Below are 20,613 nucleotides of genomic sequence, written 5' to 3'. Positions count from 1 at the left end.
AATTAAGAATGTATTAGTGAAAATAATTATTCTATAATATAAATAATTATAAATTAAGATTAAAATAACAAATTAGTTTAATTAAAATTAAAAAATAAAATTAAAAATTTTAAAATGAAATTAAAATGTGTAATCATTTTTAAAAAAAAAGAAAAGTGATATGAAATATGAGACGGACAGAACGGCAACGTGAACATGATACGTGGGATGGAGAGAATAGTAAATAAGTAAGCATAAAAATTTGGAATGGAGTATTATTTCTAAAATATGATAATCAATTTATCATGATAGGCAATAGAGCAACAAATAAGGCAAAGCAACGCAATTAATGATCTGGAGTTGTAGTCCCGGCCTCCAATCCCCACGAGCAGCAGCATTGAACTCCACCACTGTCCCTGTCACCGCGGTTGTGCTCTCCGAATTAGGGTATGCTGTAATTAATTAATTAATTTCAAGAAATGTCAGTACGCAAACCCTAACTGTATTATCAGTCAGAATATACATGCATACATACCATTAATGGAGATAGGGCTGCCACTGCTGTTACTGTAAGTATTATTATTACTATTATTATTAGCAGATTCGTAAATCTGGGCTTCTGCTGAACCAGGAGCCAAGTGGAGAAGACCTGCACCATTTATACTATCTCATCATATAATTAATTAATTAATACTCTGAAATAATAATATAATTATTATTGTTGTAGGTACTGGGGCACTGGGAAATATTGGCGGGAGAATTGCAGAGAGTGGGAAGGGCGAAAGCTCGAGTGACGTTAATGGCGACGGCGAGGTCAGGGTCGATGATGAGGCTGCAGAGGCACTTCTGGCTGGTCTTCAGCACCTGTTTCAGACCGCTGCAGCATTCGGGCGTGGGGGATTCAGCAGTCTCAGAAGCTCCACCTGCGTAAGGCAAGCATGGCGACAGTTCCAGCAATGGCTGTTGGCACTCTGAGGAGGAGGAGGACATGGCTGCTGCTGCTACAGTTAGTAGGGTTAGAGAGAACAGCAAGAACAGGGAAGAAGAAGAAGAAGAAGACATAGACAACCTCATTTTGGGTGGGTGGGTGGGTTTGATTTAAATATCGATTTGAAGAAGAAGAAGACGACATAGAAAACCCCGCCCCCACCTTTCTTTTTTTTTTTTTTATGACATGGAAACGCGCAGCCGTTATTCGAAATTACATACTGAGTAAACCCCAATCGAACCTAATACCTGGAAACTTGGTCCAACATACTAGAAAACCCCATTTTGATTGGGTCGGTGTTTAGTTTGAATATCAATCCATATAATAATTTAAAAGGTTGCAAAAGGATGGATATATGGACATAAAGAAAAGATAATACTCCCTTCGTCTTATATCTATCTATCAATTTATTTTTGCACGGAAATTTAAAACATATTAGTATTACTTTTGTCCGGTCTAAGGATTTCATTTACTTTTTGCGTGTAGATTTTTGAAAATTAATTATTATATCAAAATATAATACAAATTAGAAAAAAATTGCAAAAGTACTTTTATTAGTATCTTATAATACTAATACAATGACATTTGTACAAAAAAATATACAAATATAAGGATATTTTTAATGTTAAGTACAATAACGCAAAAGATAAATGTGATCTTTTATTATATTGGAATGTAGTAGAAATAAAGGTAAAAAGACTAAACTACTTTTTATTAGTATGATATGATATAAATATAATTATATTTGTGTAATATATTATAAATTTGAAGGGTATTTGTAATGTTAGACAGACAATACAATTACTAAAAAAAATTTATACTTTGTTATGAGACGGATAAAAAAAAATAGATACATTGTTAAGGGACGGAAGAAGTAGTATTCTCTTTGTCCCGACTATCTATCGTATCCGAGTTACTATAGATATGAAAATTTAGAATAAATATAATTAGTAAATAATTAATAATATATTAGTAAAAATAATTATTTTATAATATAAATAATTCTAAATGACTATTATTAATTAGTCTAATTAAAATTTTAAAAATTGCAAATTAAAAAATTTAAAATTAAATTAAATTTTGTAATTTCTTTTTTTTTTTTTTAAATGACATGAGATGTGCAGCAATGTGCACACATATGTGAGACAAAAGAAATACTATCGATCCTTATTATTATTATTAGACAAAATTGTACAAAACTCATACGTTGATTTAATGAAACTAAGCCAATTTATTTTATATTTTCAAAATTGCGTTGAACTCCTTTACAATTTTATAAATTTGGCGTCTCTTCTACCGTCTTCATTTAATGATATTAATCTATATGTGCGGTTCAATTGGCGAACGAGTTTGAGAATTTCTATTTTTATATATTTATTTATTTTCTTTTTAATATTAAGAAATAGTAAAAAAAATAATAACTATTTTTAAGTAAAAAATTATTATGATTATTATTATTATTATTGACCGTTGAGGTGAATTCTTTTCAATTTCACTGCTTTATTCCTTGGTTTATGGCCAATCAAGGACCTTTTTAATTTGGTTGATATATACACACGACATCAAAGTCAAACCTAAGGAGACAACATAGAAACAAGAGAAAGACACACCGACCCGACAATCAAGTGAAAATTTGGAGCATTGTGATATAAATAGGTATTGATGTGATATTTTGAATATAAATTTAATTCTAATATGATATAAAAAATAAAAAAATAGATATTTGATATGATATTTTTTTTAAAAAAACGAAATTAATGAATAATAAAAATTCAGAGAAATTTAAAAAAAAAAAAAAAACGTTCATATATATTACTTTCAATATATACCGTGCTATGCTACAAGTTTAATTCATTTTTCTTTAATTGAATACGTAAAATTATTTGATTTGTTGAATGGATTTGCGATTATAAAGTTATTAATTCGAAGCTTTTCGATACCTTCTTAAAGAATAGTCGTTACCAATTATCATATATATATATATAAAATAAAATAAATAACAAAGAAACACTCATTATAAAAGATATTTTGCGGGTCTAACCACAATACTAATAATTTTGTGAAAAATATAAGTTAAAAATAAAATAAATTAAATTGGTGAAAAATAACAACAACAAAAACCTAGCAGAAATTATCATACTCTGTTCATTTCAAGGTTAGGTTGGATCTTGTGAAAAATAAAAGTTCAAAAAAAATAAAATTAAATTGGTGAAAAATAACAACAAAAAAAGCCTAACAGTTGAATGTTGAATAACCGTTTCACCTAAAAGCTCGAACTGTTAAGAAAACACAATCATTAATTATATATTCACAAACGAAAGTACTCAGCAGATCTAAAGTTTTAGTATATTATTATAGTAGCCAAAAAAATTTGTGACGCTTTTCAAGAAAAAGGAATGAATAAGGTATAAGTTGGATCACGACGGTGAGCTCAATAGATAAATTCATAAAAAAAAATCCTATCGATGCATAATATATTATGTGTTATTTTATATTTATTATTACCATAATTAAAAATATCTATAAAAATAATTATGGATGTTATCATAATTACGGTTACTTTCATATTCTGGATTTTTAACTATATTGTATTTCTTTATTACGATTATTTTCTTTTCTCGAAATCATAACTAAAGACGCTTCTACAATCGATTGAGTAGAAAAAACTATGAATAGGCCTAATCAATAAATCTTTGAAAGAGTTTTTTTTTTTTTTTCCCTCTAAAATTGACACTTTTTTTTTTTCGCCTTGTCTCAGTCGATTGTCTCAATCTTATCCTATTTTATGGGTCTTTCAATAATGGTGTTACTTCGAAAAAATATTTGTCATTTTACTTTTGGGAGTGATTCGAACACACTAGAGCATTATTAGTCGTATTTCGTTCTGATTTATTTAATCATATGTTATTAGTTTTGTAATTGATGAAATTTTATTTGAGATACTTTACAAAAATTGATCCATACCACTATTTGTTCTTCTCGCATTCCATTGTTGCACGCCATTCTTTCTAATAATGCTGATTAAAAAAAAATAAAAATAATCTCATTCTTGGAACTAAGCAAATGTTAAAAGGTATTTTTGACATGAAAGACATAAGCTTTGTTGACGCAATCTTTGAGATCAAAATCATTAAAAACTCCAAAAAAAAAAAAAAAATCACTCTAACATAATCCCGCTAAATAGAGAAAATATTAAAAAAAATTCTAACATTTATGATTGTCCTACTACCAAAACACCTTGTGAGCCCATGTAAAATTAAAAGAAAATGAATCAAAGTGTTTTTTTTTTTTTATATGTAAATATTCTTCGATTCAATATTTTATAAGAATATATATATATGTATATATTGAATAATACAAAATTCAAATAGAAAAAGGTGGAAAAGAGAATTACCAAAAAAATACACTTTTCACGGTAAATAATGTAACGTCTAAATTCTAAACTTGCATGTGATTCATGTAAATATACAACTTTTAATACTCCATCTCTCTCGATTCAAAGTACCATTTTTATCATTTTCGTCTGTCTTATTTCAAAGTATTTCTATCTAATTTTTTTAAAAAATAATAATATACTAATATCAAAACACCCTTTAACTTCTACTTAAATTACAAGCATATCATTACACATACAATTATTTTATACATAAAGTCAAATAGTAAAAATGTCAAAAAAAACTCTTACACACTTCTATTAACTGATAAAATATTATTATTTTTTAATCTATTATAAAACTCCAAATGTCTCTTTAATTAGGGACAGATGAACTATTTTTTAGGAAGCGAGCCTCTGAGTTAACTCGAAAATACAATTGGATTTTCGAAACATTGAACAATCTTGTCTAATTTTTTATTATTATTAAATAGTAAAAAATGATGTAATAGTTTTACGAGAAAAGTAAGTGTATGACATGATTTTTTTTTTCAAAATAAAATAAAATTATTACTTATAGATAGTATTAAAAATAATTTTTAAAAGTATGCAAATAAATAGTGTAACTTTAGAAACTTTACATCCGATTAAAATAACAGTACAGAAATAATCTTAATTTATTTATTTATTAATGAGTATTTTGTATTATAAAAAATTAAAAAGAAATAAGTCCGGTAAGGGAAGATCTGGTGGTGTAAGTGTTGGATTTGTTACTGTATGTGACTTTTCCGTCGGGTCTAGTTTGCAGGGTATTAGGTTCGGCCGGGAGTTTACCCAGTGCCCACTTTCGAATAGCGGCTGCGAATTCCCACGTCATTAAAAAAAAAAAAAAAAAAAAAACCAACTTTTGAAGATAAAAAGCATAAAACCAAATAGGTTGGCTGCAGCATGGAACCAAATATGTGTTTGCACTTTCGGCCCTTAAGACATCCTTTTTGTGGCTCTGTATTATTATTACTTTCGTTTTTGGACCACCTTCCCACTTACCTTAATGCATAAGCTTCTCTAAATATATTATTATTATTATTATTATTATTATTATTATTATTATTATTAATCGTATATATATAGCAATAAAAAAAAGTACATACTCTCACACATATATATATAATTAATTTACATTTTTTTGGTTATAATATATAGTATTAGTGTGTGCATTATATATATATATATATATATATATATATATGCAAAAGAATAGATAAAAGTTATCAATTAGTTGAATCAGTTTACATGCAACTGCTAGTCTGGATTGCAGATCACCAATTTATATAATACAAGTAGATAATATATTATATAGTATTATAATATATTTATAATATGTGTATGAACCAACATATAACTATCTTAGAGAGATGATCAATATATATTTGTACATATTTCAGTATATTTATAATACTATGTATCTTATAATTTACATATTTCTCTCGTCTCAAACACCGTGCAACACTTGTATTTTGTACGGGAATTTAGGTGGGGAGTATTAACTATGATAATTTGAGATAATTTGAATATTAAGTGACGTGATTGGAGAGATAAATAATTATTTGTTTTTTATTTGAGTGATGTGATGGGATAAGGTGAAGGGTATATTAATATATGTATATAAATATTATTAATTATTTCTAAATTTGAAAATATTGCAATGAGTTTGGGACAAACAAAAAAAAAATATTGCAAGATGTTTGGGACAGAAGAAGTAATTAATATATATTATCTTATAGCACAGTATATGCTAACATATATATAAACATATGAGAATCACTATATGGTATATACAGACCCAGTCAAATCAGCATTGAATCTACCGTCTTATAATATATACTAATTAAATCAAATCAATACTATGTTAATTTGATTCAATCAAGAGTATGTTTGTATCCAAAGTTTTTTATTTCATTAGAAATGTATGTTTATTTAGTGAGTTTTTTAAGCTTCAAGACTTTATTGCTTAAATAGTATTTTGTAAAAAAATATTATAAAAATTATGCATTAAAATTTTTATTTTTATTTTCAAAATACGTAGAGAGTAAACATGTATTTTTTTGGTGGGTTTTTTTTTATAATTATTCCATGTAATGTTTTGTATAAAAATATATCTAATGTATTTTTATTTTTCTTTTACAAATTAACAATTCAAATAGTTAAAAAATATATTGTTAAATCAATTTAAAAAGGTAAATAATAAAGATATATATATATATATATATATAAAAGTAGATATATGAGTCTAATTTGTTGATGCCAGCATGCAGGGGGCGGACCTAGGGTAGGGCAAGGGGGGGCTGCAGCCCCCCCCCCCCCCCCCTCACCCCACCCCACACCATTTTTTTAAAATTAAATATATATATATATATAATATAATATAATAAAAAATGCTGAAAATTAAAATCTCAATTTTAATTTTAAATCAAAATTATTATTTAATTTGTATAATTTTTAATAAATATATATTTTAAAATATCACAATAATATATAATATTTAAATTCAAATTTAAATCAAACAAATTTTTAATCGTGGGAATGAAATAATTTTAATAATTTTTTTTTATTAAAAGTAATTTTTTTAAAAAATAATAATTATTTTTTTGGCAATTTTAAATAATATAAAAAATATCTACAATATTTAATTATTATTTGTCAATATTTATCATATTACAATTTAGTAAGTAATGATTATATCTAACCAACATCATATCTAGCATAATTTTTAAAATATAAGAACTCGAAAATAAATCAATATATATTTTTATATGTATAAATTAAATATAACTGTATTATTTTTGATTTTAAAAAATTATCCCGCCCCCTCCTACTAAGTTCTGATTCCGCCCCTGCTGAAATGTATTTTACTTATTAGTAGTACTATTTTTTGTCCTTACCTAATTTTTAGATTATTATAGACTGCACACTGTCTTGATATTATTCTATATAACTTGTAGATCTAATAATAATAATAATAATAATAATATTATAAGATTGTTGAATTATTATATTCACATTAATACACAATAATATCTAAATATATTTTAAATTATTTATACAATGAGGTTGATCCGTTCTAATTTTGGTAGGGTAGGAAAATCTAAGTCTAATAATAACTTTTCTAGAGCTACTTATATATATATATATATTGATTTATTTATAATTAACACCCTCTTACTTATAAAAATTAGATACATTATTTATTATTTTTTTAATTTTTTTTTTTTTCGCGGGTGCTAAACATGGTAACTAAATTCAAAGTCTACACAAATTTAGGGCTTAGCAAGAAATGGGAGGCCCCTCGAAATAAGATTTTATATACTTCATCCGTCCTATAAATATAGTCTTAATTGGATTGAGCACGGAATTTAAGGAATATTGATATTATATTGATAGTTGGTAAAAAGTATGGATAAAAAACTTTTTTACCCTTGTGAGTGTATTAGTCTAAAAAGTAGAGACAATTGTGTAATAAAAATGAAAAATAGTGATAGTTTTATGGTGATATGGTTATTTATGGAAATAAGACTATTATTTTGAGATGAATAAAAATGATAAATAAGACTATTGTACTGAGACGAAGGGAATATATACGGAGTGAGTATATATTACCAAACTATTTTGTTCTGTCTTATATATATTTATTATAAAATTCTTCTAAAGCCACAAGTGATGGAGAAAGTATATATATATATATATATATATAATTTATTAAAAAAAAATTCAAAGAAAATCCAAAAAAAGTAAAAATAAAGGTAAAATATTTTTTTATTCAAATATTTATTTACCCACCAATTTTGTGTTGACATAATTCCCATTAAATATTAATAAAAAGAGTAAAAATTATTTTTGGTTCTATTATATATTACAATTATCAATTTAACTGTTAACGTGAGTTGACAACACAATGGTTCAAAAAATCATCTATTTCAGCTGTAAAATTTTTATTAAAAAATTAGATGTGTTTCTTTAGCAAAATTTCTTTAAATTTAATTATTTAAATTCTGTATTTTTTGAAAAAAATATATTTTTTCCTCTCACAAAATATTTTATCAAATATTATTTTTATACTAAATTCAAATTAATTTTTTTTCAAATTCATTAAAAGAAACGCCATTGATATGTAAATTTGACTTCTTGTAGTCAAAATATAAGTGATGTTTTCATAAACAAAGGTGATTGTGCTATGACTACTTTAATATGTGAAATATATACTGATTGATGCTTTTGAGTTTTTAAATCTCTTTACTATTTTTATTTTTTTTTTCTCAAAATTGAAAATAAAATCAATTTTTTATATTTTAATTACCTGTGTTGAAATTATTTTGTATTTTTATTTAAATATCTGCCCAATATAATGATAAGAGTTTTTGTAGTATAAAATATTAAAACATGTAAAGTGACCTCTAGCTTTTTGATTTTTTATTTGATTATGCTTTGAATTTTAGTTTTTATTTCAATTTTAATGTAAATTAGTACTTTGATGTGATATTTTGTAATATAATACATATTTTTTAATTTAAAATTCTATAGAATAAATAATATTAGTTTTGATTTTAAATCAAAATCAAACGCTTTATATAACGACGATAATTTGTGTTGATTGTAGTTATTTTTTAAAATAATTTTTTTAGGCTTATTTTGATTTCTTTTTTGCATAATAGTAAATTGAACATAATATTCTATAAGGAAAATAAAAAAATATTTTATAAAGAATTGTAAAAATTGCATTCCATAATTTAAAAAAAAAAAAAAAAAATCTTAAGTAAATAGAGTTTATTTGACATTTTTACTGATTTGAGCATATCTTTAATTTTAATGTGTTGAAAGTATATTTGATTTTTTTACTTTTATCTTTAAAGAAGTTGCTAACTTGTAGAAGTAATTAATTTATGCATATATTTAGTTTTATTACGATTGAACCCATGATCTCATGGTCACAAGTCCAACCCCTACACCATCATGTCATTATTTACGGGACAATTTTTTCGTTTCATTTTGCCAAATATTTAAATATTTGGAATTTCCAACACTAAAGTTTAGAAATATGACACATCTTACGTTGGATCCTCTACAGAATTATTGCTTTTTTTTTTTTAATGATTTTTCTTTAATAAAATGAAAAATTGTATCACAAATTAAAATTCTTTTTTCTTATATATATATATATATATATATATATAACTAATTTGATAGATCCTCATAAAAGTCTCTTTATGTGCTAATAAAACCAAATCCCCCAAATTTGGCATGCAATAACTTTGTTATAATTTGTTTTCAAGTTTATTTATATCCCTTTTTTTTAAAAAAAAAATTGTCATATAAAAATTGCAATATTTTTCTAGATTTAAAATAAGTAAAATTATTTTTATTTAAAATATTATATTTAACTATTTTTTTATAAATAAATTTAAATTTAAAACAACTCAATACCAAAATTATCCAAGGTACAAATAAAACTTTTTTTAAAAAAAATAAAAATAAAATTCTACTATCATGGATGTATTTGTTTTGCATTTTATATTATTTTTGTTTCGTGTTTAAATTTGAAGTATTTTTTCAAATTTTTTTCAGAATAACAAAATTTACAATATTATCACTGATGGACATGTATATTTCTTATATTCAGTCTAATTTAATTAAAAAATTAAATTAACATCTCTAATTTCACTCTTATAAAAATAATATTGAAATATTTTATTTTTTTTCTTAATTTTGGTATCCAAAAGTTATATGGATATTTTTTTTTTTGGTTGAATTTAGGAAAAATAGGTTTGGATTTTATATTAAAATAATATTTAATAAATGTTTTGTAAAAGAATAAAATCTATTTTTTTTTTTAATACGCCAGAATTCAAATAATAAAATTTGATTAAAGAAACAAACCCTAATCCATATATATATACACACATGTATTAACTCTATTCAATAATTGAGTCTTGAAGAAAATCTATCATACATGTTAGGTTTACATCAGACTAATTAATTTAATTAAAATTTTAGATCAAACGGATGATAATAATAGTAATAATAAATAATAAAAATAAGCAGAGTTGGGGGTGCCTGATTTGGGGCTGACGTAAAAAGAGGGGGCTGTGGTCGGTGACGCGTGTCAATCAGGGAGTAGTCAAACCGGTAATAAATAGTGTGTGGCTGTGGCCGTCCATTTTAGTGTTTTGTAGTAACGTTAGGAAAAGAAAATAAATAAATACATAAATAAGGCATTTTAAATGTACAAATAATGCAGTCACACCACACGCTTAATTTAATTTAATTTAATTTTTAATCTATTTGTTTTTTATGAAACAGATTTCAACGTTCAGTTCTTTAGCATGATTTGGATCGCACGCGCTCGGCACATGCTTCCCATTTCCCCAAATATTATTATAATAATTATTATTTAATAGATTAGGCACAACCACAATAATATATTTTTATAGATTGCTAAGGCACGGAGTAGCAAATATATTTTAAACATTGGGAAAATATTTTAGGTGCAACAAAAATTCATTGCAACTTAATTAATATAAAAAATACTAATTGAGATAAAATAAAATATTAAAGTATAAGGTCGAGCAAATATATATGTCGAATAAATTACTCAAATATTCTCTTCGTCCAGCTATTTATACTATAATATAAGAAGAGAAAAATTAAAAAAATAATATTATTTTAATGTAAAATTAAAGTATATAAAAAATAAAGTGAGTATTACAGTAGAAAATTTATAGAAGAGGTAATAATAAAATAGTACTCCCTCGTCTGGCTCCAAATGTCTCATTTACTTCTTACGTCATTATACTTAATATTAAAAGTATTTTTATATTTGTTTTTATCCAGTGTGCACTTTCGGGTAGCGACTGCGGATTCTCACGTTATCAAAAAAAAAAAAAAAAAAAAGGTATTCTCATATTTGTACAATTATTTTCACAGATATCATTATAATACTATTATAAACAAAGTATTCCTCCGACTCCAAGGATCTCTATTTTTTTTTGTTAATTTTATTTTGTTTGTCAGTTGTTACTACTATATTGAATAATAAAGTTAAGTAACAATCAATTTTTTTAAGTAATATTCTTTTAGTTTGATATCTTCTTGCCATTTTTATTTACTTTGATTTTTGTATTTAGTGTGTTGTTTGTCTTCTGAAGTAGTTATGAACAAATATAGGAGGTGCATTTAAAATACTACCGGTAAAGCGCGTGCAGACAATCATCACGTATAAAAGATTAGTTCTCGTTTATTTTTTCGGTTGAAATTTTGAAAATATTAAAATTATAAAATTAAATATTTCGTCGTCTCAATTATTATAATAGATTAAAAAATAATAATATTTTATTAGTGAGTGAGAGTGTGTAATTTTTTTTTGACATTTGTGTCTTTGACTTAATGAATAAAATAACTGTATGTGTAATGCATGTTTGTAATTTGTAATTTAATTAAAAAATAAGAATATTTTGATATTAGTGTATAATTAATTTTTTTTATTTAAATAAAAAATTGAATAATTTGAGTGGTATATCGAAAATAGTAAAATAAGTAGTTTAAATTTAGACTATGAAAGAATAATATTATGTGAAAAATATAAATATATTTTTAAAAAAATTAAAAAATAATATATATATATATATATATATATGTATATATATAGTGATAATTAACTAACCCCCAAATACCTAACAGGTCCCTCTCTCACTATAAATAGTGCCGCAGCCAGTCTGAACTTCTTCTACAAAATACAGTTTCACAGTACAAAATACAGTTCTCGACCGGCAATGGCGAACGGTTACAATTCCAATTCCTTCCCGGCGGTGCCGCTCCACCTCTGCTTCTTCCTCCTCATCCTATTCTCCTTCGTTGGCGTCACCTGGTACAGCACCTACGAGTCCTTCTTTGAAAGCCTTCTCGACCAGGTCAAGCTATTCCTAATGGTGTCGCCGCTCCTTTTGCTCCTCGCGCTCCACTTCCTCTCCTCGATTGACTCCTGGAGCTCCTTCTTCTTCATTCCCCTGCCGGAGCAGGACTCCTTCCACCGCGCCGGCGGAACGCCCTGGGGAGTTGGACTGGTCTTAGTCCTGCTCTTCTTCATGATCTCTTACCAGTCCGATTTCCGAGAGTGGTGGTTTCCTCTGCTCAGTTGACGATCCGATTCGACGATCTGCGCCTTCGATTGTGGAATATAGTTTTAGATGTTCCTGTTGGATCCGGTATGTGTAGTGTGTATATCGCAACTTTTGGTGCTTAATTAATCTCACTTTTGTTGTAGATCTTCTTCTTCTTTGAATTTGTTTTTGGTTTGGTTCTGCTCTGCTATATGCTGATGAGAAGAATTGAGGCCATAGCTATCACTGAACTTCCGAATCACTCTGTTTCATAGCTTATGATTCTGTGCATATTTCATACTGAATGTACATGTTTCACTTGGTTAATTACTTTGCATATTTGTTTGGAGGCTTCAATTCCGCCACAAGTCATGTCAATTCAATCGACTATTTGTTTCATATCATCTCGATTTCTGTTCTCCTTCAATACAAAAAATTATATGAAATAACTATTTGAATAAAATACAGTTGAATGTTTGATGAATTGAGCAGAATTATTCAATTTACTGTTGCTTTTAATTTCTCTATCCACCAGAGTCAATGACTGGTGAACTAATAATAGTATAAGGCCAGGGATTTTATGAATGCCATAACTGTAATGAATTTGTCACTAACTCAAATAATTTCTGTACGGTTGGCTCAGATTCATGTAAATGCAGAACGGTGAAGCTATGATTACTATTAATCCATATTTTGGGGATCAAAGTGTAAATGTAAAAAGTAGTTATTGTGAGCTGTATTATTTCGGCTGCGTGTGAAATGGGGAAATTATTCAATTTAAAATAATTCCTCCTTCGTTTTTTAACATAATTTTAAAAATATTAGTATTATATTAGAATATATCAAAAATAAAGTAAAAATAATTAAAATAGTATATGTGATATAAAAGTAATGATATTTGTGTAATATATTGTAAGTTGTAAATGTATTTGTAATGTTAGGTAGATAGTATCGTTACTAAAAAAAATGAAATAGATATTTTGTTATGGAACGGACTAAAATGAAAAAATAGCTACTTTATTATGGAACGGACTAAAATTAAAAATTTGATACGTTGTTATGGGACGGAAGGAGTATATATTTATTGAGAAAAAAAAGACTGAAAGAGAAACACAAAATGAAAAGAAAAGAAAAGATGTAAACTATATTAGGATTTTTATTTTGATTTATTATAAATTTCCTAAAATACATACACACAAAGATATTATGTGTATATATAGAGAGAGTAAATAAACACAAATACATGCAATTTTGTTGGGTTGGGATGGGTTTACTTCAAAATTTTTATATCCAACAATTATTTTATTTATAAAAATGCTTAGGGTGTGTTTGTTTGTAAAATAGTTTGATAGAAATTTTTTTTTTTTTTTTGTATGTAATATATAGAAAATATAAAAATAATAAATGTATCTAATGTATTAATTTTTTAAAAGAAATATGTGTGTTCAAAAAGAACACTCTGTTTAATATTTTATTTTGAATTGTGACCGAGTGTTACTTTTGGGCCTTATTGATTGCTATTTTGTGGTTCTTTGGGCTTGGCCCAGTAGTTTTTAAAGGTTGGGCTTGGCCTACTTAATTATTGATATGGGCTTGGCTCATGGATGTTACTATCTTTACCCTAATCAACTTTACCATATTTCATTCTCACCCACACACTTAGGGATAACAATAAGTATGGTTTAGTTGGATCCGAGACTCGAATTAAATTACATAATACTGAATCGTTTATATTCGAACTTGATATTAGGCATATTCGCTAAGATTCATATATCTTAATAAATCTTAAGAATTTAATTCAAAATTGGATTCAGATTCGAATCTAAAGTACCTCAAAATATATTTATTTTATTCAAAAATATTATATAAAATCATATTCCCCGGTCTTGCAACTCACTCTCTAGCAGCCATTTTGAAGGTATAAATGGCCATTCCAATGTACTTATAAGATATTGTAAGTTTGAATATATAATTTTAAGGTTAGGAATCCACTTCACACCACTAAATCATATTTGACGAGACTTTATAGTATTATTATTATTATTATTATTATTTTGATGATTTGGAAATCCGCAGTCGTTATCCGAAAATGCACGCTCAGTAAACCCTCGGTCGAATTTAACACTCTGCAAATTAGGGCCGACAAAATAAGTCACACTAGATGAACTATGTGTATTATGTGACTTGGAGGTATCGAAAATTTAAACCCAAAAACCTCGTTCCTAAGTAAAATGTAAACATTTTTTATTTTAATATTAATAGGTACCATAGTTACATGAAATAAATAAATTAAAATAACAAAATAAATAAGTTAATTCAAAGTTGCAGGAGTAACAAATTTTAGCACGTGGCCAAAATCAACGTCCACACCATTTTATTCTTATTCTTATTAATTAATTAATTAATTATGGTCCAAAATGAAAAACCTTTCATTATCTCTATTTTCTTCGCTTTTCGTGTCCCAAATATTTAAATTTTATTATTATTATTATTATTACTTGTCATGCCCACTTTCTCATTTACGGATGTTTTATTTGTTTTGTCATTTTTTTTAAGAGAATTATAAATTTTAATTTTATTTTAAAAAATTTAATTTATAATTTTTTTAAAAATTTTAATTATATCAATTAATTATTTTAATTTTATATTATAATATATTTTAATTATTTATTAATTATATTCCTCTTAAATTTTCTTAAATTCTTGTGTGTACTGTAAAACGGATAAAATATTCGAGCCCTTGGTATTATTTAATAGTATTTCCTTCAAGTAGGAATAAAGAAAAAAACGAATACTTATAAAAAAAAAAGAAAATGGGAGTGGTTATCATCGACGGTTCGACGGTGCGCACCTTCGTCGACGACGCGGCGCAGTTCGAGAAGAGCGCCGGCGAGGCCTTCGCCGCCCTGGACCTCAACAACGACGGCGTCCTCTCCAGATCGGAGCTCCGGCGAGCCTTCGAGTCGCTGAGGCTAATCGAGTCTCATTTCGGACTCGACATCGCCACGCCGCCGGAGGAACTCACGAAGCTCTACGACTCAATCTTCGAGAAATTCGACTGCGACAAGAGCGGGACGGTCGACCGGAAAGAGTTCGACGACGAGCTCCGGAACATCCTCCTTGCCATCGCCGACGGATTGGGGTCGAATCCGATACAGATGGCTCTCGAAGACGACGACCAGAGCTTCCTCAAGCAGGCCGCCGACTTCGAAGCCTCTAAGCTTTCTTCTCCGAATCCGAAACCCTAATCCCCAAATTTTCAGATCTGATTTGATCAGATTTTGATCCGACGGCTACAGTTCGTCGGTGGTTATTGGTGTTGATTTGCTTTTTGTATTGTGTTATGTATTATGATTATGTCCTGTAATTGTAATCAATAAATCAATGATGAATCAATCATCAAATGAAAACAAAAAAAAAGACTTATCTTTAATACTCCCTCCGTCCGTTTACTTACATTTACTTTTGGCGCGGTGTTTAAGAAATAATAATACGTTAATTATAGTGAATAGTTAAAAATTATATAATAACATTTTTGTCCTTACTTTTTTTTTGTAAAATTAATTATGTGACGTAAAGTAAGGGTATTTGTGAAAAAAAATATGATATTTAATGAAATGTAAACTTTGTAATTGAGCGTCCCAAAATAGAAATATGTAAACTTTGTAAGCGAACGGATGAAATATAATGCATAGATGTACATACTCTCTGCTCCGTTTTCACTTTCTTTTTTTTTAGTTTGAGTAAAAAAATGACAGTTTTTTTCAACTTTTTTATTACAAAAAAAAGTAAAAATTTTTATTTTTACTTATCTTTTTAAAAACTCGTACCGGTTAAATGAGCACACAATTGGATAATAGTGGGAGTAATATATTTCGAGTGTGTTTGTTTGGGGGTTTAGATTTTGAGTTGAGATTTGAATAGTAAAAATTTTGAATTTGAATAATTATATAATGTGATATAAATAGGTGTTGATGTGATGTTTTGAATATAAAATTAATTTTTAGTATAATATAAAAAAATAAAAAATAAGTGTTTAATTTGATATTTTTTAGAAAAAAAAAAATGAATAATAAAAATCTAATCTAATCCCCTAAGCAAACACACCCGAATATATATTCAAACAACGTTGTTATACTCCCTCCAATCTCATTGACTAAGAAATAATACGATTTTGATTAATAATAATATTATTTCCGTCCGACTCTAAGAGTTTTATTTATTTTTTACTTGTTGATCTTTAAGTATTAATTATTATATCATAACGCAGTACAAATTTAAAAAAAATTACAAAAATATTTCTATTAGTGTCTTGTAATACTAATAGAATAACATATGTATAAATTTTTTACAAATATAAGAATAATATTAATATTACTTATAATGACGTAAAAGGTAAATATAACATTTAGAAACGGACAAATAGAATACTATTTTATCAGTAATTGGTAAGTGGAAGTGTGTATGATATTTTGACATTTTTTTATCATTTGGCTTTATGTATAAAGTAATTGTATGTGTAATTGTATGTTTGTAATTTAAGTAAAAATTAATAGTATTTTAATATTAATTTATTATTACTTTTTCTAAAATTATGAAATAAATATTTTGAAATGAGACGGATAAAAATAGTAAAAATAATACTTTTAAATGAAACAAGAAAAGTACTGCATCAGTCCGGTTTTAAGGGTTTCATTTACTTTTTGCGTGTTGATATTTGAATATTAATTATTATATCAAAATGTAGTATGAATTAAGAAAAAATTGCAAAAATACTTCAATTAGTGTCTTATAATACTAATAGGATAATATTTGTATAAAAAATTATATAAATATAAAAATATTTTTAATGTCAAGTACAATGACGTAAAAGTTAATTGTGACTCTTAGAGACGAACGAAGATAATATTACTTTCACACAATAAATATATTTATACAACATAAATATAAAATTTCATAGTAAATATTTCTTTATGATATAATATTATACTCCCTCCGTCCACAAACTAATGTCCTACTTTTCTATATGAGACGTAAAATAACTATGGTCCTATTTCTCTTTTTAAACACAAATTTTATATTTTTACCCTCCATTCATTTACTACTTTTAATCTCTACCATACCATTAAAGACAAATTTGTCAATTCATAACAAAAAAAACAACCACCTAAAAAACTCGTGCAAATATACTTTAGGATAATAAAAATTAAATTATTTGCCTTTACTATTAATACTGATTGAAACAAATCAGCACTTAAAACTGCCACTTTAATTTAAATAAAGAATCAGTTAGAAAGAGAGAGCACTTGTTTTTAATTGAAAGCAAATTCACCCCAATTGGTTCGATTCGATTTAAGTTCATTTGCATAGAAATAAGTTAAACAATATAAATAAACCATTTTATTAACGAATAAGTTCGAATTTTATTCACGAACGATTCGTTAAAATAATTTATTTGTAATAAATATATATGCATATATGAAATTATTAGTTAAAAATAAATAAATAAATAAATCAAATAACATATTATATTAAATTACAAGAAAATATCATACATATCCAAAAAGAACTTCAACGAGTTTAAGTGAGTTGAATACAAATATAAATTCGAATAATTAAATTATTTGGTAAACCGAATTCAAATATTGCAAATAAGTTTGAGTACTTAACAAACAATAACTCTTGAGAAAATATTATTACAAAAATATATATTTTTTTTTGTCTGTAAAATTAATATATTTGGAGTTAACTTAGAGATTAAAAAATTAATATTTTATTTAAAAATAAAAAAAAAATAGTTAAATATATTTTTTAAAATTGTTTAAAACGAAGAAAGAGTAAAAGTAATAGCAATTATGATAAATAAGTGTTGATTATAAAATAATACTTCTCCGTTCTTCTTAAACTGTCTTTTTTTTTTTTTTGTTCGTCTCACATAATTTGTCTTTTACTTTTTTGGAAATATAATTATATATTTTAATTACATTTTAAAATTCATAATTTATATTTTCTTTTATTTTAATTAAACTATATAATCATATTAATTTTAATCTATAATTATTTTTATTAAATTATATGTATTTTTTACTAATATATTTTTTGATTATTTACTAGTTACACAATGCCTAAAACTTCGTGTCTAAGCTAAATGAGACAAATTAGCTGGAACACAAGGAATATTTAAATATTAAATATTTGATTTTGTCAAAATTAATAAGAAAATAAATTTAATGAACAAACGAAATATATATATATATACACACGAGTAAATTTGGTTAACGAAAGAAATAATAAACTATAATACTTCATCTATCCCTTAAAATGTACTCTAATTTAAAGCAAAAGAATTAGATTGAGGGAGTATTAATTACTCACTCTGTCCCACATAATTTGTCTCTATTTTTTATTTTCGTTTGTCCCACATAATTTGTCTTTTTCTTTTTTAGAAAATTAATTATACATTTTAATCATATTTTAAAATTTAAAATTTAAATATTTTTTAATCTTAATTAAACTATTTAGTTATCTTAATCTTAATCTATAATGATTTTTACTAATACATTTCTTAATTACTTACTAATTATACTTTGCCTAAATTCGTGTGTACAGTAATACATCCATATTACATGGGACGGAAGGAGTATTACTTAAATTTAGGGCTTGCAAACGAATTAGATCAGGTCGAGATTCAGATTCGAATCAGTTATAAACAAGTTAAATTTTTTTGAAATGAACCTGACTCATTTAATTAACGGGCAATCTTAATATGACATTTTTTAATCGGGTCAATTTGAATTTGACTTGTACAACTTATTTAAATCTAAAATTTTTAAATTATAATTTTCTACTAACAAAAATTTCAAATGCATAATATATATACATATTAAAAGTAAAAACTATTTAGTCATATAATGAAACTAATATTCTAGAGTCGTTTTAACAAACACTACGTAGTAATACACAATACAATTCTTTGATTAATCTTAATTTTATAGAATTTTAGTTTAAATTTTATTTTATTTTAGTTTTAATCTTATGAAATTGGCCATGAATATTTGAATTTAATTGGTACAATTTAAAAATAATATTAACTAATAGTAGGAGTTATTTTCAAATTAAAAATTTGGATCCAAACTTGACCAATTTAATTAAATATCCAAATTCAATTATTTTGGATCAAATTCAAATCGAATTAATTTTTGCCCGTCTTACTTAAATCTCATCTCCAGTACAAATATAATATAGGATAAATTATTTTTTTAGTCCAGTAACTGGACCCCTTATCATTTTGGAGCATGTCGCAAACTAGTCCCATAAGTAAAAAATTTTGGTTGTTTTAGTTCTCCAGCGCCAGAGATGTCCGTGTGGCTCGCCGGAAGCCACGTGTCCGCCAGGTTAGCGACACCTGGTGGACACGTGGATTTTATTTTATTTTTTATTATTTTTTATTAATTATTTTTTTTCAATTGAACTAAATAAAAAAATTTAAAAATAGAAAATAAAATTAAAAATAAATTTTAAAAAAATGAAAAAAATGAAAAAATAAAATAAAATCCACGTGTCCGCCAGGTGTCGCTAACTTGGCGGACACGTGGCTTCTGGCGAGCCACGCGGGCGTCTCCGACGGAGGAGTAAAACAACAAAAATTTTCCACCTATAAACTAGTTTGCGACAGACTCCACTTACAAAACTTAAAAAATAGTTTATCCTATAATATAATTGCGAAAGAAAAAGAGTATTTTATCAAATACTTATTAAAAATTTTAAATTATATATATTTTTTAATTTTCATTTATATTATATTAAAAATTAATTTTATTTGAAAATATCAAGGGTGTTTGGCAAATAGCTTTTTGAAGAGCTTTTAGCTTATTGAACAACTTTTAGTTGTTTGACTAGTCAAAAAATTAATTTAGGTGTTTGGTAAATTAACTTTTTGGATTAAAAAAAACTAATTTCTGAAAAGGTAACTTACCAAACGTTTTGAAATAACTTTTTTTTAAAAAAAAAAAATTTATTCCTTTTATGTCATTAAAAATTTATTATGCATTTTACACAAATAAATATATTATGATTATATTATAATATTTTATTATAGTATAGTTTTACTTTTATAAATTTAA

General features: G+C 25.7%; 3 protein-coding genes across 3 annotated transcripts; 2 read left to right on the top strand and 1 right to left on the bottom strand.

Annotated features, from left to right (window-relative positions):
* Positions 1 to 227: 227 nt before the first annotated feature.
* LOC127262833 (non-specific lipid transfer protein GPI-anchored 13-like) lies at positions 228 to 1,051 on the bottom strand. Its single transcript, XM_051291668.1, has 3 exons — positions 711 to 1,051; positions 515 to 628; positions 228 to 431 (listed from the first exon to the last, which is right to left on the bottom strand). Exons 1-3 carry the CDS (start codon positions 1,039 to 1,041, stop codon positions 283 to 285), a joined length of 594 nt encoding a protein of 197 aa, XP_051147625.1. The 5' UTR covers positions 1,042 to 1,051; the 3' UTR covers positions 228 to 282.
* An 11,023-nt stretch (positions 1,052 to 12,074) lies between these two features.
* Positions 12,075 to 12,891, top strand: LOC127262265 (uncharacterized). The gene has a single exon (XM_051290881.1). It carries the CDS (start codon positions 12,164 to 12,166, stop codon positions 12,527 to 12,529), a length of 366 nt encoding a protein of 121 aa, XP_051146838.1. The 5' UTR covers positions 12,075 to 12,163; the 3' UTR covers positions 12,530 to 12,891.
* A 2,368-nt stretch (positions 12,892 to 15,259) lies between these two features.
* Positions 15,260 to 15,923, top strand: LOC127260303 (uncharacterized). Its single transcript, XM_051288025.1, has one exon. The coding sequence runs from the start codon at positions 15,304 to 15,306 to the stop codon at positions 15,736 to 15,738; it is 435 nt and encodes a 144-aa protein (XP_051143982.1). The 5' UTR covers positions 15,260 to 15,303; the 3' UTR covers positions 15,739 to 15,923.
* Positions 15,924 to 20,613: the final 4,690 nt, after the last annotated feature.

Source organism: Andrographis paniculata, unplaced genomic scaffold, assembly GCF_009805555.1.
Source record: "Andrographis paniculata isolate CXL003 unplaced genomic scaffold, ASM980555v1 Contig15END, whole genome shotgun sequence".
Lineage (NCBI taxonomy): Eukaryota > Viridiplantae > Streptophyta > Magnoliopsida > Lamiales > Acanthaceae > Andrographis > Andrographis paniculata.
The sequence above is the reverse complement of the archived record's forward strand: the minus strand, read 5'-3'. Positions and strand labels throughout refer to the sequence as shown.

Coding starts and splice junctions, on each gene's coding strand:
- LOC127262833 (XM_051291668.1), bottom strand. CDS start 1,041: ATGTCTTCTTCTTCTTCTTCTTCCCTGTTCTTGCTGTTCTCTCTAACC. Junction 629..710: donor CAATATTTCCCAGTGCCCCA/GTACCTACAACA, acceptor TAAATGGTGCAG/GTCTTCTCCACTTGGCTCCT. Junction 432..514: donor CAGCCCTATCTCCATTAATG/GTATGTATGCAT, acceptor AATTAATTACAG/CATACCCTAATTCGGAGAGC.
- LOC127262265 (XM_051290881.1), top strand. CDS start 12,164: ATGGCGAACGGTTACAATTCCAATTCCTTCCCGGCGGTGCCGCTCCAC.
- LOC127260303 (XM_051288025.1), top strand. CDS start 15,304: ATGGGAGTGGTTATCATCGACGGTTCGACGGTGCGCACCTTCGTCGAC.